Raw genomic sequence first — 27,998 nt, forward strand, 5'->3', positions numbered from 1 at the left:
GGTCAATCACTTTTCTCACATCTGGCCTTGATAGTGGAAGCTAGAGGGGCAGGGGAGTTCCAAAAGAGAAAGCGCATGCCGAGGTCTGGCAGGGTAGGGTTTGGCTCTCCTCCCTTGCATGCTCCTTTAGATGTAAAAAAATCTATCCCCACTCTATACCCCAGGAATGTTGCTGGACTACAGTCCTCGTCATCCCTGACCATTGGCCATGGCAACTGGGGCTGATGGGAGCTGGAATCCAACAGCATCTGGAAGGCCACATTTTCCCCTCTGCTGCTGTATGTGAACAGGATAATAGCATGCACACATAACTCACTGTTATCCTCTGGCCAGTGGCAGCTGGTGGCTTCATGTCAGTGGGGCAGTGGAATCTAGTCTGAACTTTCAAGAATATGTCCAAAATGCTCCTTGAAAGTTTGCACTAAAACCCTGAGTGGATTCCACTGCCCCGCTGACATGGAGTCACCAACCACCACTGCCTCTGGCTCAATTTGAGGGGACGCTACACTGTGATAGAGCTGTGCCTCTCCACCCAAATTCAGAGCACACCACACCTGTTTGACTAGAGATAACAGAAGAGGTACGTCATGTACTTTCATGACAATGAGGTCTGTTTCACATTAGCTTTAAAAATATTGTCCATTCCAAGCCTCCTGACTAAGGGAAGATTTGAACCTATGCTTCTCACATCCAGTAGTCAGTATCATTTCTTAGCATGAAGCATTTGGCTATTGCAAAACAAGGGAAACAAATTTGCTGGATGACAGCGAACAATATACAATATAAAAATCATAACATAAGTATATAGTTAACAACATACTGTAAAATAAACAAACTAATAATGAAATCATTGCATGATGTGCTGGCCTAGAATAAACAATTATACATAATGGTTCCCAGAATACCTAATCATTTTTGTGCAGCATTATTATTATTATTATTATTATTATTATTATTATTATTATTATTATTATTATATGAATCTTTTGCACTGTCATCATCAAGAGCTCTTAGAGTGAGATTTGCCCGCATCAACAAGAAAACACATTTTGACCATCTCGCCCATGTATTCCATCTAGAAATTCTGCCAAAATATTTTGTCTAGGGCAGGGCAGGGAACCCTTTTCAGCCCAAGAGACACATTCCCTCATGGGCAACCTTTTGGGATGGGCAAGGCAACAGAGTATTGTTTGTTTATTTGGGTAATTTATATTATCACTTCATATCCCAAAGGCATCTCTGAACAGTTCACAACATCCTAAAAATATCACAAATAAAAATCAAATACAACTCCCCCCAGTAAAAATCCACATTTTAGAGCAGCACAGATAAAATGAGATAAGTTGCCCTATTAAACATCAATACAAACTGAAACCGCTAATGTATGTGGACCATAATAACTACTAGCATATCAAAACTACAGCAAAGGCAACCAGCCTTACCTACCAGATAGACAAGCATGTATTTATCAGAGCTTGGAAGATTACTTTTAAAAAGTAATAAATTAGAGTTACAATATATGGCCGCAAAAAGTAGTAATTACCATTACCATTACAATTGCTCTGAAAGTAACTGATTACTTTACTTTTTCTCAAAAATAATCACTACAATTACATTTCAGTTACTTAAAAAAAAACACCTAAAAGGTGCTGGCCTTGGCTGCTGCACATCTAAGTAGCCTAAAACAACATTAAAAATAAACACACACATACAGAGGTAGTAGAATAATTATTTTTATTCATAAGATAACAATGGTGGTCTCTCCGCTGGCAAGGGAGGTGGGGAGGGAGGCAGAGGCCAATACTCAGATCTTTGCACGTCACACCAAGTGCAACCCACCCCCACTCAGCCGGCCAGCATAATCTCTCTCACTTAACCAACTCCCGGAGCCTGCTCTGCCACCAACTAAGGGACACTCACCCAAGCAAACATTTTCCCCTGAGATGCAAAAAAGTTAAAATACTGCAAATGCAGCACAGTAGCCAGAGAGGGTGGTGAAGGCCACCTTGTGTGCCAAGTGCAAACACAGTATTCACACACACACACACACATACACATGTTGTCATCTTTCACCTCCACAGTTCTTTATCTTCACTCTGCTGCTGCCTCCTTCTCCTTTATCCATGTTCTTGCCCTCCCGATCCTTTTTGCACTCCATTCTTCACCACCACCGCCCATTTTTAAAAACACTTGTTTTCTCCACTCCACACCGTCTCACTCTCCATCTCCTCCCTCATTGCCTCCTACCCACCCACAGAGCATGAGGGAAGAGCGATGCTGCACAGAAAACCAGTTTGAGGCACATGATTTTCATCCACAAATCAGAGGAGCAGAAGACTTCCCCTGCTTTCCCCCCAAGTAATGCCCCGAAGTAATGCTGGAAACATTACAGTTATTCCACAAAAGTAATAAAATTACTCCTAGTTCTATTACAATCAAAATGTAAAGGAATTACCCACTTGTTCCTCAAAAAAGTAATGAATTACAAGTAATTTGTTACTTGTAACAAATTACTTCCAAGCTCTGGTATTTATAGGTGGCAGGAGCACTCACAAACCTCTGGGGCTCTCTCCTTAAATTAAGCTCTCACTAAAAGGTGGCACAAAATTACACACTCCCCGATCCTGAAGCTGCCAGCTCTCACCAGGAAGCACCCACAATCATTCTTAACTCCACTGTCCCCCCCGCAATACCCATAAAAGCAACAACAAAATGGGGCAGCGCCCTCACCCTCAGTGTAACTCAACAGGGTGATCCACAGCGGCACTGCTTATAAGTCCATGGGTGGGGAGTGTTCCCAACAAGCCCAGGTGTCTTCCACTCGTCTTTGTACAGTGCAGCCATGCACATCTCAGAGATTTCTACACTTGCATCTCTCCATCAAGGCAAGCCAGAGGCATTATTATAGTTCAAGGACTTATCCCAGCCAGGCAAAAGAACTGGAGGTGGGGGTGAAGCACAGCTGGTCAGGGTTTAGCCTAGGGAGGAGGGTGGCCTGAGGAGAGTCTCAAGGGCCAGACGGAGAGGCCTGGAGGGCCACATATGGCCCCTGGGCCTGAGGTTCTCCACCTCTGATCTAGGGGAAGCAAATTCTGCATTCCGGCCACTGCACTATACCAGTACTTGTGTAGCCACATAATGAAGGAATTATTTGCCTGATACTGAACAGGTTACAAAGGAGATATTTGCAATAACGGTATGTGCAGCATAGTGGTGGATAGCTCTGGTTATTTTACTCAGCTGCTGGTTTTGGGGGCAGGGTAGAGGAAACCAGCTGTAAAGGCAGTTTTCTGTACAGCCACAAAAAGTCCCTGCAAAAAGCAAACCACAGACCTATGTTATTTGATCAGTGTTGTTTTGGCATGTTTGGGTCGCTTCACATACAAAGAATGGCTTAAGCAAGACACAATGAGAAAACGTTGCTATGGCACAAGAAGTTTTCTTCCTCAGCAGAAGTCAGCATGTGAACCCAAAGTCAAAACTGCGAAGTGGATGGGAGTTTCTTCCTTGTTGTGCTCTCACTGCTGTATACCAGAGTTCACACCTAAAACAGAAACTCTTAATCAGCAACAAGAAATATTAAACAGTCATGTAAGCAGCCCTGGATTAACCATTAAGCAAAATAAGCACGTGCTTAGGGCACCAAGGGAAGGGGGGTACCACAGAGTTTTTTCCCCTGACTATCATGCCCTTAACTCTCAACTTTCACTGGCACACTCGACTTTAGTTGAATTTTTTGTAATTCTCCTTACCTGCCATGTTCAACTTTAATCTGTAGAAAGAGGATTTTGAAAATTGAAAAGTATGCTCTCGAGATCACGTAATTTCAGTAGAGATAATATCAGATCTTATTTTGCCTTATAATCTTCGGGAGGGTAATTAAAAGCCATTTTCAATAAATTTTTGTATTTGCATTTTTCCCTTATAACAATTTTATTAAGAAATGCATAAAACAGTGTTGAAAATTCACATTATTTCTGTTGCCCTAGTTATAAGTAATTTGCTTATATTGCTTACAGCTATTTAGTGTTAAATAAAATGTTAAAAAACAGTTTTTATTTAATATAGTTGTGGGATCTGGCCTGGAAGAAAACTGAATTTTCAATCTCTTATTTCACCTTCAGCACTTATTGAGTCTTAATGTCTTCTCAGTTAAGCAATGGAAGGGCCGAGGGGGGCACCATTGTTGGGCTGTGCTTAGGGCATCAGTTGGCCTTAATCCAGCCCTACATGTAAGGATCCCATTTGTTTTAACTAAATAGATTTAGCAAAGATGCTCCTTACTTACATAAAGACATAAAGGTCTGGTAGTGGCAGACAAATGGTCTGAAATCAAAAATAGTATCTTTACCCTCAATCAGTTCTTGACACCACGGTGTAATAAATGTCAGAGTTAGCAGCCAGCAGTTAAAGAACAGGATAAAGAAGAAAAACAGATTCATGTCACCATTTTACAACACACTCCCTCCCTGCACGCAGAAAACAAGCATGTCAGGAAAAAGAGTTCTAGCCTATTCCCCTTCCTGACATTTTGTTTCCCATGTGGACAAAGTTTTTGGGGTAGGTTACTGGTCTCTCACCCCCACCAGCTTGCCTTCTATAAAGCTGATTTTTGCTGCTGTTCTGTACACATGGGTCCAAATATGTGGTTTGGTATTTGTGGCTCAGACCCAGCTTCTGCCTTTCACAAATCATGCAAGACCTCAGCATCTTTCCATGCTTATTGAGAAGCACTCACTGTCTAGCCTTCCAAGCACAACAAATACTTTGCAATGGTAAGATGCAACTTAAGTTGGATATCACTGTTGGTAACTGCAGTCAAACAGATTTCTCATGTGATGATTAGGGATGGGTGAGAATTCCACCGAACTTGAATTTAGCACTGGATTTTTCAATGGTCCATATGTAGGTCTTTGCAGAGTGATCCTGTTTGCCCTGAACTGCAGTGCATTTTCCCCAACACCAGAATTTTTTACCCTCAAACATTCCCTCGAATATATTATTCTTTTATTGGTTTTACTCACAGCACAGCATAGCAGTACAGATCTTCCTCTCCCTCTTTCCCACCCCCACCCTACCAATAATCCAAGCTCCAAGCGGAAGTAAGCCCATCCTATAATAGAGATTAAAAGGCAAACCTGAATCTAGAGAGTCTCTCCCATGTTAAGAACTCTAGGCTTGCTGAGGATGAGGTGGGGCATTGGGGGGCACTGAAAGCTGTTTTCCTCCATTCCTTTGCAAAAGGAAAACAGCCATTCTCTGCTTGCTAACATGTAAACTGACCAGCCTCAGTCACAGTGGAGGAGGAGGTGGAGCCATTTTCCTTTCAAAATATCATTATTTCCTTTCAAAATATCGATATTAATATCAATATTTTTGGGAGAAAAAATCAGGCCGGTGAAAGCAACATAGCAGAGAAAGAACAAACTCAAATTGATACCGCCTGTTAGGTTGATGGAATGCTTTCGAGGTGGCACTGGCCAACAGATGCCATCCCTGGTGATGAGTTAAAAACCCAAACTACCACTTTATAGCTGTGCTTAATGTACTGGTCATTACAACTTGACTATCAAGGGAAGAGACTCCTTATCCTATGAATGTGGTATATACCAATCAGCATGAGAGGTAGAAATATAAGATACAGATATAAAGAAGCCTGTGATTTCTGTCCTTTCGTAATGCTTGACTTTCAGTACAATGTGACTTCTCATGTGAAGGGTGAGTGTACACAGGAACATAGAAAAATGCCTTACACTGAGCCAAACCCTTGGTCCATCTAGCTCAATATTGTCTATACTGACTGGCAGTGGCTCTCCAAGATTTCAGACAAGGACCATTCCCAGCCCTACCTGGAGATGTTGGGATTCTGTATGTAAAGCAGATGGTCTACTGTTTAGGATGAGCAAATTGCTGCCATGCAGCTGAGGTCAGACGTAGCCAGGAATTTCCCACCTCTGCCATTGCTTCCTTCAATATCACCTGACTCAGGGTTAGGCGGTTCATTTCATAATTCTCCACGTCATATAAAGAAACCAATAATGGTGTGGAAAATTTGGAAAGAACTCCAATGGTTTTTGACTCCATGCACTTCCAAACCCTGTAGTACACTGCTCTTTCTCTCGCTCTCTCACTCTCATACACACACACACATATCCCTAGGTGCTGGCTGATCCCACTTCTGTTCCAGACAGCTGGACCACAGAAAACGTTTGGTTGAGAGAGTTTTCATATATGTTTTCCATTTTTCCTGTTTGGCAATAACGTACTTGAACAATGCAATAAGAAAATGCTCTCCTCACATTGTATATGTTAAATTTACAAAGCTATGAAGGTGACCATCCTCCATATGCAGGTTCCCCCCTTTTTTTCTTGCCACATACTGTTCTGAAGCACAAAATGCCCAATACCCCCACACCACCCCCAAGCTAAATAAACTTGCCACCTAACAATTACAGCTAATATACTATTTCAGAATAATTAAATGCATCAACATATCTTGGGAAGCAAATTAGTAGGGGGGGAGAGAAAAAAGAAAAATAGAGGTGTATTACCTGAGGGTGGTGAATTATTAGCTGGGTTTCACAGCTGCCATGGGCATATATTCATTGTTGTAGTCATGAGGGCTAGAGGAATGGTGGCAAATCTGGAGTCAAAAAGAAAAGATTTTAAATGGACACACACACACACACTTAACTTTCCTTTTTTTACAGGACAGTTTGCTTTTGTACAGTTTGCTAAAATTATGGTTGATCTCTGAGGACTCATTCACACATTAACCGGCTGGCACCCATACTTCCAAATTGGTGTTGGGAGGGATGAACAATGTAATGTGTGAATTGCAGCCTGAATTTCTTTCTTTGTTTTTGGCCTTGTGTACAAAAATCAGGAAGTTGTTATTAATGGAAGTTTCCTTGTGTGTGTGTACGAAATTCCCCCTCCCTTAAAAAAAAGACATTTCCTTATGAAGGAAAAACAACATGTGACCTGGCCCTAACACCTATTTTCAAACAGGAGCAATCTAAAATTGATTTAGAGGCACTTTGCCAAATCCAGTGTAGGGGGGAATCAACCATGTTTACCATATTCTTGCCACAACCACTCAAATTACTTCAGAGCTGGCCTGGGCCCACCAATTATTTGTTTCTCCTTTGGAAGGAAGCAATCAGGGGAATTGCTCCCTCAGATAACTTTGTGCACATCAGCAAAAATTTCTCTCTCCTTTTCCCCAGGCTCCAGGTCTTTAAATTAATAAATAGCTCTGTCTTAGAGGAATTAAAAGTAAACTGCTGTCACTGGTGACTGAATTCCGGTAGTAAATAAATGGCTCAAATTTGTTCATCAAAGCAGTTTCCATTCTACATGCTGACTCCATATATCTGTGAGGGTGTCATTTAGGGTGCATTTCCCTAAATGAAAGCCCCAATTTTACTGCATCTTATGGGGACAGGTTAGAAGCCTTTGAAGGCTGTGGGAATCACTTACCACATTTTTCAGACAACAAGCTATTAAACAAAAGATACAGGCAACAACGGAAAGAACAGTGAGTCCAACGAGTATCCATGATGTGAATTCTGATAACAAGCAGGATTCTTCTGAATATTAAACAAAAAATATATATTAGTAGTACCTGAGACCTAAAGCCAACCACCACTGGACTGGTAAATTCCAATTGTAGGATGACTCCCAAATTGCCATATTGGCCCAGTTTGGACATACATAATACATACATTAATCAGTCAAGATATAATGACATATTTGCCAGTGCATGTCACCTTTTCAGTTCTTCATTCTCAGTGGACTGCAATAAGCCATGAAATCTTCAGTTAACCATTGTTTCCTGTTGTGTCCAATCCAGGAAACGATAATCACCATGTTTTGAACGACCCAGAATCTTAAACTATGATTTAAATGTGTGAATCTTAGATATGTTTATCCACACTGGGCCCATATATGCCAAGCCTTGACTTAACGGGAAAAGGCACGCATAACTGATGGTTTCAGCGAAATGGTCCCTAGTCTGTTCTATGAAGCTTGGATCCTGGGAGGATTATTCTGAATCTTGGGCAACATAAAAAACCAGAACTTAGAATTGAGGCCTAAGACCACAGTTGTGACCTACCTCTGTGGTGTAGCCCACTGTCCTTCAACCTTGGGTCCCCAGATATTGTTGGACTACAACTCCCATCATCCTTGGTCATTGACTAAGCTGGCTGGGATTAATGGGAGTTGTACTCCAACAATATCTGGGGACCCAAGGTTGAAGGACAGTGGTGTAGCCCAAGGGTTGAGCCAGGGTTCCTCTGTACTTAGGAGAAGGTCTAAAGCTCAGTGAAAGAACAGCTGCTTTGCATGCAGAAGGCCCCAGGTTCAGTCCCTAGCATTTCCCAATAAGGCTGGGAGAGACTCCTGTCTGAAACCTAGGAGACCCAATGCCAATCAGTGTAGATAATACTGAGCTAGATGGGCCAATGGTCTGACAAAGGGTGTAGTTGTGTGGGGTGTCGAGGGAGTGTGTCTTAGACCCTTTCCTTTTTTGGGAGCAGGGTCCCAGCAGGGTCCCTATGTCTCTAGCACCCTACAAGCCAATCAGCATGAAAGAGGAGTATGTTAGCCACTGAGAAGAGTGTTCTAACATGCTTCCTTGTCCTTTCCTGCTGATTGGAGCCAATCAGGGTGGAAGGAGGTGAATCAAAGGGTCTTCTCAGTGCTAACACTCTCCTCTTTTATGCTGATTGGCTCCTAGACATTTACAAGGATCTCATTCTCAACCCCACAGCAAAAAAGAAAAGCAGGTAGGGGGCATGGCTGTGATTCACATGTAGGGACCCTGCACTTCTGAATTTGCCACTACACTACTGGATCTGACACAGTATAAAGCCTCTTCCTATGAACCTTGCAGTCTTGCTCAGCTCTAGTGTCATCTATACCACTTGAGGGTAAGGCTGTAGCACCAGATGGAAGGGAACCTCTCTCCCTCTCCTTTCTCTGCACCTACATTCTGTGAAATGCATGCCTCTCACCCTGCCCCTTAGGTCTCATGATCTCTACAGATTTTCCAAATCCAATAAAAAAGAAGTCCCCTCTATTTGTGAGAGCTGCACAGAACAGCAGTGAGAATTTTGCCAGGTTGTCATGAATGTACATAACTTTATTCTTAAATAGTTGATTGCCATACATGTGACAATTGACAGGTGAACATGTGGATCAACCCCAGTGTAAAACATTGCAGTTGAGGTGATGCAATATGAAAGGAAAACTCTATCTGTGGTTGGTGTGTATTTGTGAAAGTCCACTCAGACGTGCAAGTCATGAAGTGATGAGCATGCATTTGCGATGCAACTTCTCGAAGTAGTTAAGGAATGAGACAGTTGTCTTCTTCCATCACCTTCCCAGCTAATTCTTCCACCTCTTTTCTCCTATGTTCTACAAATGGTGGCGGGAGACGAAACAGAGACAGCAGCTGAGTCAAGGGAGGATGGAAATAGAGGCACTGATTTGATCAACGGCTTACCTGAGTGCTCATATGGTATGGTGGAAAAACAAATGCCGCATGGATAATTTCTTTTCAAGTCTCAGTGGACTGAATAGAAATAGTCTCTGTTCTCTGCAGTGCTGTCACAGGCATCACTTCAAAGATGCCACCAGTTACAGTCACTTAACAGTGTTATACACTTCTTTTACTGGAATACTGGTCGTGCTAACTGGGAGGAGAATCACATTATCCCAGCAATTAAATGATGGGAAAATGCGATTTCCTTTTAGTGGAAATTGAGGAGGCAAGATGTCTATGAAACAAGGGTAAAGGAGTATGTACTGATATTATGAAACAGTAATAATCTGGAACAAGCCTTCATTATTTGACAAAAATGGGATTCTGGACTTTGTTCTCCAAGGCTTTCTGTCATAACGTTCTTTGTTTCCTTATCACAGTTAGACAAAAGAGATAAGACAGTCCACTTACCTTGGACATAGAGATGTTTTTCAGTTGTTTCGCAGCAACGATATACTGGCATAAGAACTTCTAGGCAGCAGATATAGGTATCACTATCCTTATTTTTCAATTTTTTGAGTACAAATGACACTTTATCACCAGAATGCACTGGATCACATGACTCACTCTTGTGACTCTGTACTTTCCCTTTGTCTACGTAGAGAGCACAGACTACTCCTTCATGCTGCCCTTTGAACAGTTTTATATTGAAATCTTCAACATTGCCAGGCAAGGGGCAGTTAAAAGTGAAGGTTTCTCTCGGAAATTCATCATTGAGCTGAGGACCTGAGGCAGTAAGGTTCGCTGGAAAGAGAAGGAAGTTGTTATCAATAAAGATAAGAAAGAAAAATGCCATTGGAAATACAAGTAGCTGTTTGCTTCATTTTTCCCCATAAAAAGAGAACATTAGAGGAAAAGAGGAATAAAGAGAAAGGGGAGTTATGTTTCTTCTAGACATATAAAACCTGGTGTTCTCTCTGGTCTTCTAATGTGCACATTGTGGCATACTTTAAACAGCAAGGAACATCTGTGTCCACCTATGGCAAGGGTAGCCAATGTGGTAGACTGCAACTCCCATCAGTCCCTGCTAAGATGGCCAGTGATCTGGGATTATGGGAGTTGCGCTCCACAACATCTGGAGAGCACCTTCTTAGCCATCCCGATTCTATGGAAAATAATTTCCGATGAAATCTTCCAAAACTGCTCAAATGGTTTGCATGAGCAAAAGGTGTCAACTGAATTCCCATAGAGTTTATACATGTACTGTTTAATGTTAACAAACATTCATTTCCTTAGATGTTCACTGTTAAAAGTCTTTCAAGCCATCCACCCTCCATTTTCTTACCCAAGGCTGCTCTGCCTCTCTGTGATTTCAGAGCATTTAAGCCGGTGAGTGACAGAGAGGCCATGCCAGTGACAGGGTTTAGTATGATATCACAGCAGTTCAGCCATTTGTTGATACAGTCTGTAGGCTTTGAACTTGCTGTTTAATTAAAAATGTGATGAAATATCTGGCAAAATAGTTTGTTCTTAATAGATCTTCTGAATGATATCTCAAAGTTTACTATTGACACAGGCAGATCATTGTCAATTGTTATATGTCCAGCCTAGAGTCAAGTATGCTTAAACTTCATTGATTTCAGTAGTAGTTAAGCATATCTACTGGATTGTTAACATTAGCTGCAGTCCCATACGCAGGCTGCTTCAATCTCACCGACCTGCATGGGAGTTAAACGGGATTACAGACATCATTTGTTTCCTCTCAGTTGTTGTATCATTTCTCAAACAAACAAATATTTGATGTCCTAAATTAATACCACCCAAGCACAAAAAGAATATGTACCTTTCAATGAAGCTTTGCTGGATAAAAATGATGAGCAGGTGTCAATATCTAAGTCCGCACCTAAAAATATTAAATAAATAAATAAAATAGCATTTTGTCACCCATGAAAAACATTTCTAATTCTGTAAGCATTGTGTGTTAATAAATAGTATGTAATTATAGCACACATAAACGAGAAACTTTGGTTCATGTTACCCATTTTTCTAGTCAGATGGAAATTATCCTAGGCTGCTTGAAAAGTCAAGTCCTGGAACCAGCACAAAGCCAAATGCATCCGCCTAATGATTAAGCGGTATAGAAGGCATTTATAAGGCTTAATTATTATCATGGTGCATTTTTATTATTTTAATTTCTGTTCTTTTGTAATATCTCTGTAAAAGATTAATAAAATGTTGATTTTAAAAGCAGAGAGAGAGAGAGATTGGGGCAAAGCTCTATCCGACGTACATAGCCCCAACATGTAATCATCAAAGTTACTGAGTTAGGCAAAGGAACTCCAAATATATTTGTCTGTTTCTTTGTTTAAAATACATGTATGTCACTCATTGGTTTAAGCCAACTCCCAGCACAGCTCACAATAGTAATAAAAAGATATAAACATCAATACCATGATTTAAAACAGCAATGGGAGAAGACACAACAGAACAAACTGGTTTAAAACCAGCTCAAATCACACTGAAAAGCTTGACTGGAGAAAAGATGTCAAGTTTGGCACCAGGCGGGTCTCCCAACAGATGACATTTCATCATAACTGAGAAGACCCTCTCTCCAATCACCACCTGCCTCATCCCTGAGGCAGCAGACCTCAGAGGAGACTCTCGTACCAGGAACCTAACACTGGGACTGGCTCATGGGGGAGAAGGAGGTTCTTCAGACACCCAAGGTCTCAAGCTGTTTAGGGCTTTGAAGGTAAGAAGCAGCACTTTGAATTGTGCCTCAAAATGGACCAGGAGCCAGTTTAGTTGTGTAAGAAAGTTTTCCTTCAGCCACTCACATTAGCAGCTGTGTTTTTATTGAATTAAGTGGGAAGGATCCTATATGTTTTTCTTAAACATACTTTTATTTTAAATATTTTTAACATACAGGAATAACTACTGGAAAACAGGCTTTTAAAAGTAAAGTTATTACAAAAAGCATATTTTTATTTGATTCCATATATGAATCACTTCCCATAAAATTTCTGAAAGCACCAGCAATATGGAACTATGCTGTCCATGAAGATCCATTGCACTTAACACAAGAACTAAAGAAGTCTTGAAAAGATGGTAAGGGTTGGTTTGCTGTATGACAGCTTGGAAACTCAAAAGGTGTATTTGACCAGCAGGGTTGTTGATACATTTTCAACAAAAGGACCAAGCTAGTTGGACAAACAACTGAACTTGGTTTTGGTTGATCTCTAGATGGCCAAATCTGATAGGTCAGTTTCTGAAATCACTAGTTTTATAATTAAAAGTTTGACTATAGTTCTGCGTTTTTAACTCTGGTTGGTTTCATAGCACTATCAAAGGATAAGTTTATCAGTATGTGGCACATAAGCTTATGTTAGCTGTTTTGGTTTAAGAAAAGGGAAATAATACATTATAATTTTGTCTCAAAAACCACAGGAAGCACCAGCAGATACTGGCAGAAATTCAGTCACCCTCCATACCTAGACATTAATTTACTTCAAAGCTAACTTATTTTTGTGTAAAAAATATCACAGTAGAAGCTTAGAAGCCCTTTCTTCAGAAAAGTTTTACAGCCATTGTTCCTCTGAGAGACAAATTCAATTCAGTTTGCATTTAAAGCTGAATCTATCAAACTTGCACTTTCTGAAACAATATGAGAACCAAAACACAGCCATCCTTCAAAATTTGCAGTTATCTGGATTTTGCAATGCAGTTCTCCAACCAAATGGTTATGAAAATGCATATAGCAGGGAAAGTGTACATAAAAATGAATATATTAGTGAAAATAACATATAAAATGCATTATATTCAGAGAAATTGTTTGCAAAAATGTACACATTTTTAAAAACTGCATACAAAAATGTGTTTAGTATTAAAAATTCGTACTAAAATGCTCAACAATTTTTATGAGGATTGTTTTTTTAAAAAAATGAAAATTGCTGCAGAAATGTGGAGAACTAATTGCAAGATTAGTAAAATGAGAAACTGAGAGAACCAAAATTGACAGATCCTTCCATCCCTATACCTCTGCTATCCATTCCTTATGCAGCCTTAAACTCTGTAAAGTAAATCAATTAGCAAAAGCAAATTGCTGCCGACAGAGTTTGGAATATCACTTACCATGCAGAGATTCAATGTGGAAGCACAAAAGGCAAAAAGTCACAATATCCAACTTCATACTTTTTGAATAGAGGTACTAATGCTTATCTTTTGTTCTGTCTTGAGGGGAAGAGGTTGAACCTGAAGAGCAATTAAGTGCTTCGTTCCCCTTAAAACTTTCCGTGGCAAGGGAAGAAACTTTACTGTTTATAAGTCATCTTGCTATTGTTAAAATAACTCGCCCCCTTTTTGTTAGATCATCTCACACCTAGAAGTATAGTTAACGTCAGCATTAAAGATGTTATCCATCTGAGATGCCTGGTGGTTTCCCCAACTCATTACCAGGAATTAATTGTCAACTCAGTATTACTACCAATAACACTGAGTGGACAATTATCAGCTTACCTCTGTGGACCTGAAAACTAAACCCAAATCAAGTATGGTCTGAAAATGAATACACATCATGACAATCGCAGCATTTGCTATTCAAATCTTTACCTTAGTCATCCCTCTAATGGTCCTGTGGCTATCATGACCCTGACCCTGTGGATAGAAAAGAGAGTCTGAGAAAGTCCTACAGACAGGGACATTAATTGGGGGGAGGTGGTCCATTGGTCATCAGGGGGCATCAGGCATCCCCCATGCTTCCATGGAGGAAATAGGAGGGCTGAGTACTGTTTTTGTTGCGGGCTCATAAAATGCTGACGTTTGCCCTGAACCAGAGCTTAGAGTAATTCATTACTTTTTTCAGGAACAAGTGGGTAATTCCTTTCCATTTTGATTGCAATAGAACTAGGAGTAATTGTATTACTTCTGTGGAATAATTGTAATGTTTCCAGCATTACTTTTGGGTATTACTTGGGGGAGGAGCAGGGAAAGTCTTCTGCTCCTCTGATTTGTGAATCAAAATCATGTGCCTCAAACTGGTCTTCTGTGCAGTGTCGCTCTTCCCTCATGCTCTGTGGGTGGGTAGGGGGCAACGAGGGAGGAGGCAGAGAGTGAGACGGGGTGGAGTGGAGAAAACAAATGTTTTTAAAAATGGACGGTGGTGGTGAAGAATGGAGTGGAGGGAAAAAGGAGCCGGAGGGCAAGAACATGGATAAAGGAGGAGAAGGAGGGAGCAGCAGAATGGAGATAAAGAACTGTGGAAGTGAAAGATGACAATGTGTATGTGTGTGTATACTTTGATTGCACTTGGCACACAAAGTGGCCTCCACCACCCTCTCTGGCTACTGTGCTGCATTTGCAATATTTTAACTTTTTTGCATCTCAGGGGAAAATGTTTGCTTGGGTGAGTGTCCCTTAGTTGGTGGCAGGGCAGGGTCCAGGAAGTGGTTAAGTGAGAGAGATTATGCTGGCTGGCTGGGGGGTGGGTGGGGTTGCACTTGGTTTGACATGCAAAGATCTAAGTAGTGGCCTCTGCCTCTCTCCCCATCTCCCTTACAAGCTGAGAGATCACCATTGCTATCAGAGCTTGGAAAAGTTACTTTTTTAAACTACAACTCCCATCAGCCCAATCCAGTGGCCATGCTGGCTGGGGCTGATGGGAGTTGTAGTTTAAAAAAAGTAACTTTTCCAAGCTCTGATTGCTATCATATGGATAAAAAGAATGATTCTTGTATGTGTGTGTTTATTTTTAATGTTGTTTTAGGCTACTTAGATGTGCAGCAGCCAAGGCCAGCACCTTGTAGTTTCCCCCCCGCAAAGTAACTGAAATGTAATTGTAGTGATTACTTTTGAGAAAAAATAATCAGTTACTTTCAGAGCAATTGTAATTGTAAGGGTAATTACTACTTTTTGGGGCTATGTAATCGTAACTGTAATTTACTTTTTAAAAGTAATCTTCCAAGCCAGGGCCGGATTAAGCTGAGGAGGGCCCCTAGGCTGATTGGTGTTTCGGGGGCCCTTCTCCCTACCTTTCTGCTTTTTTTCACGCAGGTTTGCCATCAATCAAGATGGCAGTCGAGGTTTCCCTAAGGGACTTATGCCTCTGCCGCCATCTTGGTTGATGGCAGCAATGCATGCGTGTAGCACGCATGCGTGCCATCAACCAAGATGGCAGCAGAGGCTTCAGCCCCTTAGGGAAACCTTGGCCTCCATCTTGATTGATGGCAAACTGCAAAAAACAGCAGAGAAAAAGGTAAGTGAAGCAGGGGGATGGCGGGCAGTTTGGAAGCTCTTGTCCCGCGATAATATTTTTAGCTTATGCATGGGCCCCCAAGAGCTCCGGGCCCCTAGGCTTCAGCCTACTAAGCCTAATGGATAATCTGGCCCTGTTCCAAGCTCTTTTCTGAGCTAAGGTAGTCATATCTATGATGAAGCCCTCAACAGTTTGGGACCAGTTTACTTGAAGGATCGCCTCATCCCCTGTGTGCCCACTTGATCCCTCAGATCTGCAGAACGGGCACTTTTACAAGTACCACATAATATTTGTTCCGCACTTGCAAGAAATCAATCTTTTAGTGTGGCAGAACCTACACTTTGGAACTCCCTACCTATTGACATTAGGCAGGCACTTTCACTGTACTGTTTCGGTGCCAGCTAAAAACTTTTTTCTTCCAGCAAGTCTACCCAGGCATGAGATTTTAGTAGGTTATAAGTGTTTTAAAATTACTGATTTATTTTATATTTTATGTTTTAATTTGTTGTGTAACTTGTTTTTTAAATGTTTGTTTGTATGACTATTTTAAATGAATATTGTGGTTTGGCTTTTAAGCTGCTTGGAGGTCCCTCTTGTTCTAGTAAGGTTTTTTTTGTTAAATAATTTCTGGTATACCAAATAAAGTGGAGTTTTTTATTTCAGTTGATGTTCACACTACTTTTATTCCATCACCTTGTACTTTCTTTAGCAGCCTGGTACCCTCCAGATGTTTTGGACTATCCCATCAATCCTAACCAGGTTGGCAAAGGCTGGCCTACTAAGAAAAGGAAGCTATGGCTGATGATGCTCTTTAATTTACTTTAGATATTGACCATTGTAATCAGAGCTTGGAAAAGTTACTTTTTTTGAACTACAACTCCCATCAGCCCCAGCCAGCATGGCCACTGGATTGGGCTGATGGGAGTTGTAGTTCAAAAAAGTAACTTTTCCAAGCTCTGATTGTAATGTCCTCCTTTCTGACCTTCATGTTTCTTTCAACCTCTCCTATTTTTGTCCTTCTCCTCTTTACTACCTCTCTTCTCCTGATCTCAACTTCTCCTGTTCTTTATTCCGCAGCTCTTCTTGATCTCCTCGTTTGGATGATTTCATTCCCTTCCTCTCCTCCCCACTCCCTTCTTTTACTCAGTGTGTTCATTTAATGTTCCTTTGTTCAGTCTACAGAAGTTTATATACTATTGCTCTTGTTTATCTCTTATCTCCTCTTTTGCTCACACATGCTCTTTCTCACACACACATGCCTGCTTCTTTTTAATTTCACAAATCTACATGTTCTTCATATATTTCCTGTCCTCAGCCCTTTCAGTCTCTTTTGTTTGGGGCAATTTCCATCTGGACTGCAATGCGTGAGGAAGAGAGATTTTAATCTTTCCATCTGCAGCTGAAAACCACATGAATATAACACAGAGAGACAACAGCTACCCTTGGGGGAGGGGGAAGCGCAATTAGTATAAATGCAAGCTCCTTTTAAAGGGCAATTGCTCTGTGGGAGGGGTCAATTTCCATGGGGATCACAGCTGGAGAAAGGGGTTAAACTTCCCCTCCTCATGCACTGCACCCTGATGGATGCCCCCCCACTCATAATTCATTTTAAAACTGATGATGATGATGCATGCTACATATTCAGCATAATGTATAGTTGTGGCTCCTCAGCTATGGAATGCTCTCCCCAGTGAAGTCTGCCTGACACCATCGTTAACATATTTGGGATTCCATATATTTGACAGAATAAGATAAGATGGTTGATGGTCTGTTTGATGGTAGTGTTCTTGCTAATTAAATTTTAGTTGTTTGTTTTGGTAGATTTAATTATGGATTATTGAAATGGTTTTATTGGAATGTATTGTTTTCATTTTATGCTATACCTTTTTGGCTGTTAACTTTTTGTAGGTCACTTAGAGACCTCTCTGTGTTTAGATATGAATAAGTAAATAATAATAATGATGATGATGATTAGGGTTTCCAAAATCCACAGTTCTGCCTCCATTTTAAAAGTCCCTTAAACATCCCTCTCTAAGAATTATTGCAGCAGGGGTACCATCTGATCCAAGAACATTGGAAACAAGAGAGCACTTCTGGATCTTGACACCTCAACACCCATTATCACCTCAATCTGGAGGATAATACCTGACATCACACAGCTACAGCAAATGATATCTTGGCTACAGCAACTTGCCTTTATCTCACTTCAGAGCAACTGAAGAAGGCAGAAGCTGAAACATTATGATTTAAGAAACTCATCTCTTTGTTTTGTTTGCCCCTGTAATGTGTGTGTGCTTCAGTGGAGGCTGCTGAAAGCACCTTTGACAGCTTCTTGAAAGTTCGGACTAAAACCTAGAGTGGATTTGCTGCCCCACTGACTTCAGAGCCACCAGCTTCCATCTGGACATTGTCACTTGGACCGATTCTTCCCTTTAAAATAGGGGTGGGGAATCTTAGGCCTGGGGGTGGAAATGCAGCCCACCCACCCCAATATCTATCTGGCCCTCTCCCCAGGCCACAGCCAGCTGACCAACCACACCCTTCCCCAACTCTGCTTCATGATCTCCCTGAGTAATTTTTGCCTGGATAGAATGTGTCCTTAACCTCTTGTGTGCCTGGGTGGAGGAATGAGGGGTGTGAAAAAGTGTGTGTGTAGAAACCTGTGTGCTGTAAGAGGGTATTCATTGCTCAGCCCACTCTTGCCCCCTCTGGCATGTGGACCCTGGAAGGTTGCCCAAAAGAGAGTGTAAACCACTTGGATCAGGTGGTAGGTCTCATAAGTCAGAGCTTGCAATTTAAGCGATTAAGTGTATCTTTTCAGAACATAGAGCAAACTGTAAGGGCTGTACAAAAATAATGTAAACTATGTAAACCTCTTAGATGTAATGGATGATTAAGCAAAACAGAAATCTTATTAAAGAAATAAATAAAATAGATGTGGCCCTCAGGCTGAAAAAGATTTTCCACCCCAGCTCTAGAACTTCTGTCCTGGGGGGAAAGATACAGGTTCCTTCCTGTGTCTTTCCCCCCCACACACACACACACATACAGAAGAGTAAGTCTGAGTGGGAAAACAGCTGGTAAAAAGCTCCAGCAGCCCTTTCTCATGGCTGAGTCCCATTCCTCTGCTCGAAGTCTCAACCTGCTTAGACTGCTTTGGCCTTTTAAAAAAGGGAGGGGGGAAAGAATACTCAAGTGTCTAGTTTGACTTGTACTGTACTGTACAATGAGACACATTCATAGAAGATAGGGCTACTAATGACTACCAGCCATGATGCCTATGTACCAGCAGCAGCGTTGGAGGCAGTATGGCCCTGAGTACCAGTTGCTGGGAATCACAAGTGGGGGGAGAGTGCTATTGGACAGCGCTAAGGTCCTGCTTGCAGGCTTCTTATAGGCATCTGGTTGACCACTGTGTGAACAGGATGCCAGACTAGATGGGCCACTGGTCTGATCCAGCAAAGCTCTTCTTATGTTCTTAATGCTGGACACAAATGTCTGAAGAGGGTTGATGACTATAAGTTATTTGGGGTCCTTTACTTGCCAGCCTTAATATTTGTTTTCAGAATTGTACAGATATAATTCAGCTTGGAAATTACCTATTTGAGTGCAGGATATTGCACTTTTCCTGTTATCAATTCCCACTTCCCATTCTGATCAGTGGCCTCTTCATCATGTTCTATAACTTCCTTGAGATGAGCCTGAATAATCTAATAATGTGCACACCAACAGTCTTCATTTCTGAAGGAGGCTATTGTTTTCTGTGTTTTTGTTTCAGCCGTGCCTCTTTGTTGGCAGCTATTCCAACAAAACAGCCCTTTCCCCTTTGTTGACAGTTGCCCTCATAAAATTCTGACTGGAGATTTCAACATTCATCCATGTTCTTCTGTAATTATGCTTATAAACAAATGCTCTTTTACTTCAAATTCACCTATTAATTTTCTGCTTCAGACTAATTACCATTATAAAGCAGCCCCTCTGCCTTTCTTTTGAGCAGCTTTTTGATCTTTTGTATGAGCTCTTGTGACCCCTAACTAGTAACGGAGACATGGAGGAAGATGCCATTGTATCCCTAGCCTCAAGAATGTGTGGTCAAAGAGCATGTGCGACTCCAAGAGTCCCAAAGTCTATCAGGCCTATCAGGGTCCAGATGACACCATCCAGGGATGAACATATGAGAAACTTCAGTACATATGGAGCAGCTCTGGATAATCAGGCACTGTACTGAACCTTCCAGACCATCCAACTGGCCAGCCTGAACACGCAAGGAGCCACTTTCCCCCTTGCCCAAGATCCCACATTCACCAAGCCTTCCCCACCTGAGACATCAGCAGGTCCACCAAAAAAACCCAGAAAGTACCAAAAGAATGCTAGACTTCACTTGGAATGTGGCCTCTTTTCTCATCCTTCACTGAGAGGGTGAGGGCGTGAGGCAGCATCAGATCCTGTGCCGGCTCCAAATAGGGTTTCCTTCTGCTGTGGAGAGTATTGAATCGTCAGTCTGGTCCTGTCCTAGTCCTGCTGGCCTTTCAATTCCCTTCACCTTCTTTTCCCTTTATACAGACCGTACATACACACACATACACTATTTGCAATAGGGATGAGCAAGAATTTTGGTTTGCAATAGGGATGAGCAAGAATTTTGATTTAGTTTGCATTTCAATCTGAATTTATCAGATAAGAAAACTGAAACACATTAATCCTTCGAAATTTGCATTTATTTGAATTTTGCGATGCAGTTCAACAACCAAGCTATGCTTACCAAAATGCATATATTAAGGCAAAGTGTGCATAAAAATGAATATATAAGTGAAAATAACATACAAAGATGCATTATAAGATAAGAAATGACTTGAAAAAATGCATACAAACTGCCTTCAAAAATGTGATTAGGAGAAATTTGCACTAAAATGCTGGAGAATTTTCATGAGGATTTTTTTTTAAAAAAATGCAGATTACTGCAGAAATGTGGAGGACTGAATTTAAGATTGGAAAAATGAGAAACTGAGACAACAGAAACTGCCAGTTCTTTCCATCCCTAATTTGCAATCAGTCAGCTAACCTGAAACTGGAGTTCTTCATTAAGGTACCTTGTTTCCTCCCCTTGTTCTGACATTTTCTCTCCCCCCCCCCAACTCTCCTTTAGCGATGGCTCCAATTTCTCTTTTAGCCCTGTGGGGCTCACCTAGTAATGATCTCTCCATCACAAGGCTAATGGAAGCAATCAGGGTTTCACCCTGCCATCACACCAGATGAAATGCTTCTCTGAAGAAACAATAAGATCAGGTACTTTCCTTTGAGGAAATTGTTTGGCTCTATGCTCCTTCACTCAGGTAATGTTGGGAATTACTTCTTCTCATAAATCTAAAACGTGTTTTCTGCCTGTTTTACAGCCACTGTTCTTAAAGAACTCATCCATGTCCTAGAGAAGATGAGATTGCAAGGTGAAAGGTATCCTGAGGCCTGACTTGAGTGGCAATCCTAGTTTAAGGAGACAGACAGACATGCGCTACCAGTTTGGTGTAATAGTTACAGGGCTAGACTTGGACTACAGAGACCTGGATTCAAATCCCTGCTATGCTCACTGGGTGACTTTGGACTAATCATTCTTTCTCAGCCTAACTTAACATCATAGGGTTGTTGTGGGGATAAAATGGGAGGAGAAAAGCACTATGCTGGCTTGAGTTCCTTGGAAGAAAGATGTAATATAAATATAATTTTAGTAGCCTGAGTGTTAGATTTAGACTAGGGACACGTAGGTCCAAATCCTCCCCGCTCAGCCATGGAGCTCATTGGAACCAATTGTTGTTTCTGAGCCTAACCTACCTTGCTGGGTTGTTGTGAATATAATGTCAGGGAACTGTGTTCCTTGGGAGAAAGGTAGGATAAATTAGTAATGATACTTTTAAAATAGTGAAGGCTAAATGAAGACACAACAGCAGACCTGTGTTCTCTCTCATAATGGCTGGAGAAAATCTCTCACAGTCCCAGATGCCTCATTTCCCCCCTCCTTTTGCAGTACTAGAGCAGCTCGTGGCTGAGTATTGGTAGATTAAGAAGAAGAGCAGAGACAGGTGTGCAGTTTTAAAAGCAACATGCATGCCATGTGGAGGATCCAGAGAAAGGCCCAGCACCAGCAGCTGGCTAGGTTCGGCATTGGCTGAGGGCCCAAGAGTTCAAAAGGGCCCCCTCACCAGCCCAGGCTTGAGCCTTCTGCCCGCCCTGCAAACTGACTGCCATGCCAGATCAGACACAGTGGTTGGTTGGCGTGGCCAGTGTATTTTGAATGGCCTTCCATGCATGGCGGTTGCCTGCCATCAAATTACCCAAAATACAATGCCCCAACCAGGGATTTTGATGGTGGCTGTAAGCAACCCCTGTGCATGGGAACTGAGCTTACCCCCTGCTCATCACTTCCATTCAAAAGCTCTAGTACCACATCTGCCTGACTACCTCTGAAATCGTTGAGAGTTGGGGTGCATAGAAGATGATGGCTGGGTAAGGAAACAGAAAAACGGAGGTAACAGAAATGGTGAGGAAGAGCCCTGTGATGATATAAGTAGAGGAATGCATAGAAAGAACTGAGAATTGGAGGGATTTGAGTTGTGTGCCCCACAGGTAGAGCAAGGATGTTTGAGGACCAAAGATAGAAATAGAATGTACAGAAATGTCAAAAACAATTACAGTACTAGGGAATCGGTTGCTCTGTCCTGAGGGCCCCCCAAAAGCCTGGAGCTGGCCCCACCAGAGGAGATAAATCTACATCTTTCCCAACCCAACTGTTAAGTCATACTCATCTCTAGCGCTGCTGATCTTACTCATACCCACAGAAACCAGTGGGAGCATTCTGTTAAACAGTCCTTTAAACTGGGTCACTGTGAGGTCATACTTGTTTGTTGCCCTGACAGGAAAGTGACAGATTTTCCATACACTGAGCAGTTGAGAGATTTAGAGCAATAAATAAATAATAAATAACAAAACACCACACATTGCCAACGTACAGCTGCCACTAAAAATGGCAGCCAAACTGATAGTTCCCGCTCTGCAGCCAAATTCCTGCTGTCATAGCATGCCACGTTGTCTTGCCAAGCTCTGCATCATTGACTGCCACTGTCAGGAGGAGGGGGCAGGAAGAATTGTTATGCTATAGGAACACAAGTAAGGTGTAATATATCTTGCTGAGGGGAGGGGAAACCTGTGCTCCCATTTGATAGAGAGAACCTAATAAGAACATAAGGAGAGCCCTGCTGAATTAGGCCAGTGGCCCATCTAGTCCAGCATCCTGTCCTCCCAGGGGCCAATCAGTTGCCTATGGGAAGCCCCCAAGTACTAGAACCTGAGCACCACAGCATTCTTCCCCCACTTGTGATTCCCAGCAAGTAGCATTCAGAGGCATTGAAAGTGGAGGTAGAATATGGACATTGTGGCCAGTTGGTTCTAGGACTTGGTTCTCCTGAATCCTGCTGAAGGGGCAGCTTCCATTCCAGGTTCTAGTTTCATTCTGTGCAGGCCCCAGAGATCTCCTCCCCTCTTCCTGACATCAGTTCATTCAAGTTATGGCTGGACTGATTAACTGGAGGAGGGGGAGGGGAAGGAGACATAAGCAGAGACTCTTGCCTGTCTTTCTCCCCCTCCCCATTGCTGCTAACCACATGTTTAATTAGGGTATAAACCCTGAATAAATATGCAGCGGGCAGGAGTGGGGAGAGGAGCTGCAGGCAAGAGTCTCTGCCTGTGTTTACTTCTCTGCCTCTCTCTTTGTGCTGACTATATGTTTTAAACAAATGGGACTGTGCAAGGCCCAGTTCAGGTTGGGGCCTGGTTCAGGCCTGGATCGGGCCAGGACCAGGTCATCCTAGGTCGATTCAAGCCTGATCTAAGGTGTCAAACCGAGTCCCAAACCACATCAGGAGGGGCATGCACAGCCCTAGTAAATGACACTGTCACAGTGTGGAGCTCCCTTTTTGTCACTCTTTTAACCACAACATTATGTATGCAAATAAGCAAGTAAATTCACTAATAGGCAAAAAACCTTGTGGTTTAAGAACGTACCCATAGCTAACAAATATTTCTATCAAACTTTAAAAAGCAGGGAAATTGGGCATGCTATAGTGAATGCACCAAGGGAGCAGGAGACCTGATCTCATCTCCAAGATATTGGCCTGCCCCACAGATTTGTAAAAATGCAAACACAATTTGGTTGGTCTTTCACAGTCCAATCCACTTTCTGTGTAGCTTGGAATAATTTGGTAACATGTGCCTCTGAGCTTATGGTGAGTTTTACCTATCCTAAGCATGTAAAAATGTACTTTTCCCAGTGCTCCTGGCATCTGATTCACTGTCATAACAGCATCAAGTGCCAGGCACTAGGGATTAGAAGTGAGACATGGTAAGCAGATGAGTGGTTGGTGGGCCTGGAGACACATAGGAGAGTGTGTGAGAGGGAAAAGAGGAACTGGAGACACAGAAGGCTGGAAAGAGGGAATTGAATTCTTCTCCAGCTCAGATCGAAATCCTAGCTAGAGAAGAATTCAGGGGTTGTGGGGAGGTCATTATGTTTTCCTCCTATTTGAGTTGTTCAGATTCACGTTCTAAGCTAAGGTATCACGAAACATAGTGGACTCTTTACACTTTATGCTGCCACAAATATGCTCTAAGTAGTTTCGTAGACATGCCATATCAGCCATAGCTCTGCCCATCTCGGCAGCAAGTTGCACAGTGCAATAATGTCATTCATAGCATGTCATAGTCAGGGCTTGATATGGAAAGTAGCTGATGCTGTCATGATGTGGGGAATATCTCCCCTTTCATCATTCTTTTAACCACAATGTTACATATGCAAATAAGTAGGTAAAAGAAGATAAGAGTGCTTAATCTCTGTTCAGATGTCTTGAAATTATGTCAATAGTTTCCGTCAAGAACTTGTTTTCTTGTGCCCCCTAGGAGCTTTGAGCCTGAACATTTTTGCTTTTTTGTCCAAAGCAGAACTTAGTTCTGGCAGTTCTTTAATAATGCAGATTCACCTTCCAGGTATTGATGGTGGGTGCTAGCTTGGGTTGTATATGCATGACTGGATATGCTGCTTAGTATTTCTGGATAGATGGTGAAGGAAACTACCTTGTAATCTGGAAATTGCGTACAGTAAAATTTTAATAATCCCCAGGAGATTTAGACATTGGATTCTGCAGTAGCTTGAAAAGGGGTTTACATGGAAATGTGTAAAATGTACCACTGAAGGAAGAATTCCTGTGTTGGTATCATGTTGTATTGCAGTTAAGTCACTTTGGTAATGTATCCTAGTAAGTTTTACAATTAAGATCACCAGTTAATTCACCATGGGAAATAAAAGATAAACAAGAAGAGACCTCTCTGAGGTTAACCATTTAAGTATCAGAAAAAATGTTCACTTGCTTGCTTGCTTGTTTGTTTTAGATGGACTTGGCTATTGCCTTTCATTAAGATTGCCAGGTCGGAAGCATCCAAAACCCTGAGATTTCAGGCGCGTGCCCTACTGATGTCATGGGGAGGCCCCTAGTGATGTCACAGGAGCGGGCGGGCCCTAGTGATATCATTAAGCATGACACATTAAGCATCAACCACAGTTGCTTGGAGCATACCGCTCAAACAGAAAAAAAAGTCTCTGATTGAAAATTAAGATAGAAATCTTAGCTAAATGAGGGTATTCCCAGGTCCAGCTGAAGTGATAGGATTATGCTTTCTCACCTGCTTAGGGAGCCTGGGTAGGAAACATTTAATCTAGCCTACTTGCTTCTGTAAGGACAGAATATGGAGAAACCGACTGGTTCCCAGTCAGAAAGCAGGTGAGACAGGGGTGTATTTCATCACCCTATTTGTTTAATCTATACGCAGAACATATCATACAGAAAGCGGGATTGGACCAAGATGAAGGAGGTGTGAAAATTGGAGGGAGAAATACCAATAATTTAAAATATGCAGATGATACCATACTACTAGCAGAAACCAGTAATGATTGGAAACATATGCTGATGACAGTTAAAGAGGAAAGCACAAAAACAGGACTACAGCTGAATGCCAAGAAGACTAAAGTAATGAAGACTTATGTAACTTTAAAGTTGACAATGAGGACATTGACCTTGTCAAGGATTATCAATACCTTGGCAGAGTCATTAACCAAAATAGAGACAATAGTCAAGAAATCAGAAGAAGGCTAGGACTGGGGAGAGCAGCTATGACAGAACTGGAAAAGGTCCTCAAATGCAAAGATGTAAGGGTGGTGGGAGGGGGAAACTACACTTTCCATGATTCTTTGAGGGAAGTCATGTGCTTTAAATGCAAGTTGGATGTACTTTAAATGTATTGCGTGGATCTACTTCATAAACTTTGCCTGCATGTAAATAATGTTAATTAATTTTTTAAAAAGAAAATCAGCTACAAAGTTTACTGGGTGACCACGGGATCATAATCTCTTAGCCTAATCTGCCCCTCAGAGTGAAAACAACAGAAGGAGACTATGACCACCCTAAGGAAGAAGGGCACACTTAAAATGTAGAGGAAATAATAATGAACAGCCAACCATAGTGTGAAGTCAGATACTTATCAGGACATAGTATGAATAAATATTTATATAAGCATGAGTGTCAAAGATGTTTATTATTTACACAACCTGTAAGGATATTTATAGTGCAATCCTATGCATGTTTACTCAGAAGCAAGTTCCAATGTATTCAATGGGGCTTACTCAAACAGGGAAGCGTGCACAGGACTGCAGCCTCAAGGGCAAAATTCAGAATCATGCCATTTTAAGCTGTTTTGCAACTGTTTCATACTTGTTTCATGGTTATTGGATTTTAAATGGATTTAGTTCTTGTTCTGAGCTGCCTTGGTTTCCAATCCTACCTCACAGGGTTGTTTGAAAGATTCCACACGCACGCACGCACGCACGCACACAGGAGATGTAAAAACACATACTCCCCATATAATAGTTTATTGTCAAAACCAGTTGGTCATTGCAGAACATTTTTTTTAAAAAAAATAAAAGTCAGTATTAGTTTCCTACAAAATAAAAGCAGTGATACCTAGGTAAGCCCTGCCAAACTACTTTAAAAATAGGATTGGAGGGAGAGAGAAAGATTTACGACACAAACACAATCCTTTGGTATGTTCACTCCAAATTCCCATTGATTTACAGCACAATCCTAACCATGTCTACTCAAAAGTAAGTCCTATTGAATTCAATGGGGTTTACTCCCAGTATATGGGATTAGCATTGCATGTTTACTCCGAGAAAAGTAAATATTGGATTAAAGCTTCATATTGAGTAAATTTACAAAACAGGCTAGGAATTAGACAAACTGTCCTCTTCAACAGCCCAGGAAAATTTAAACAAGTTGCATGTACGCTTCTTTTAAATTTCTGTTCAAAAATTATTTGAAAGATAAAACTTATAATATGCTATTTTTGCAAGTAATTTTAAAAAAACCTGCATGTACACTTTTATTATAACTGAAATTATTTACAATAAACAATTACTTACCAAAATCCTGCTGTGATATTTTTTGTTCTACATCTCCTAACCCAGTGGTCCCCAACCCGGGGGCTGTGACCCCCAGGGGGGCCATGAAGTAATCCAGAGGGGGCTGCAAACAGTAAAGAAATGAATTATTTATTCATTTTTTAAAAAAAGTCTTCACTCACTGGAGCTGTTTCCTCCCCACTGCTGCTGCAGATGACACTTCCCCCCTTGCTCCAAATGGGGGGGGCTTTTGCTGAAGTACCAGAGCATCTTTCAGGTGCACTGAGGGCAGGCATCTGCCTATAAAACACATGGCAGACACTAAAGGAGGCTGAGGGTGGAGCTACCAGGAAGAAGGGGGGATTACTATCACCAACTCCTGTCTCCTTGCACTGTGCTGACAATGCCCTTGCTCAGAATGAAAGGAGAGAGTTTTTCGTGAAGTAAAAAGAAGCAAGGCTGCAAGGAAAGGCTGTTTTCCCCCTTCCTTCTTGGCAGCTTTCCCCCTTCCTTCCTGGCAGCCAGCCTGCCTGCCTTTCTTGGCTCTTGTGTCGCTGCCACCTCCTTTACTAATTATTCTTACTTGCGAGGCTGCCCAGATCTCCCCTTCGGCCCAGACGGAGCCAAGGAACAGTGAGGAAGCTCAGGACTTGCTCGCCCCCCGTCTCTGAGACTAAGTGTGTGTGCCAGTGTCTCCCCTTTCTTCCACCTACACTCTACCCCCCCATCTCTCTCTCTCTAAGATGCTGCGACAGTTAAGGGCT

The 27,998-nt window shown here is 41.8% G+C and overlaps 1 protein-coding gene across 1 annotated transcript; it reads right to left on the minus strand.

Annotated features, from left to right (window-relative positions):
- Positions 1 to 1,725: 1,725 nt before the first annotated feature.
- On the minus strand, positions 1,726 to 27,867 carry LOC133378083 (uncharacterized). Its single transcript, XM_061612866.1, has 7 exons — positions 27,818 to 27,867; positions 27,256 to 27,358; positions 11,334 to 11,393; positions 9,962 to 10,294; positions 7,483 to 7,592; positions 6,552 to 6,643; positions 1,726 to 3,544 (listed from the first exon to the last, which is right to left on the minus strand). Exons 2-6 carry the CDS (start codon positions 27,338 to 27,340, stop codon positions 6,569 to 6,571), a joined length of 663 nt encoding a protein of 220 aa, XP_061468850.1. The 5' UTR covers positions 27,341 to 27,358; positions 27,818 to 27,867; the 3' UTR covers positions 1,726 to 3,544; positions 6,552 to 6,568.
- Positions 27,868 to 27,998: the final 131 nt, after the last annotated feature.

Source organism: Rhineura floridana, chromosome 2 (genome assembly GCF_030035675.1).
Source record: "Rhineura floridana isolate rRhiFlo1 chromosome 2, rRhiFlo1.hap2, whole genome shotgun sequence".
Classification (NCBI taxonomy): domain Eukaryota; kingdom Metazoa; phylum Chordata; class Lepidosauria; order Squamata; family Rhineuridae; genus Rhineura; species Rhineura floridana.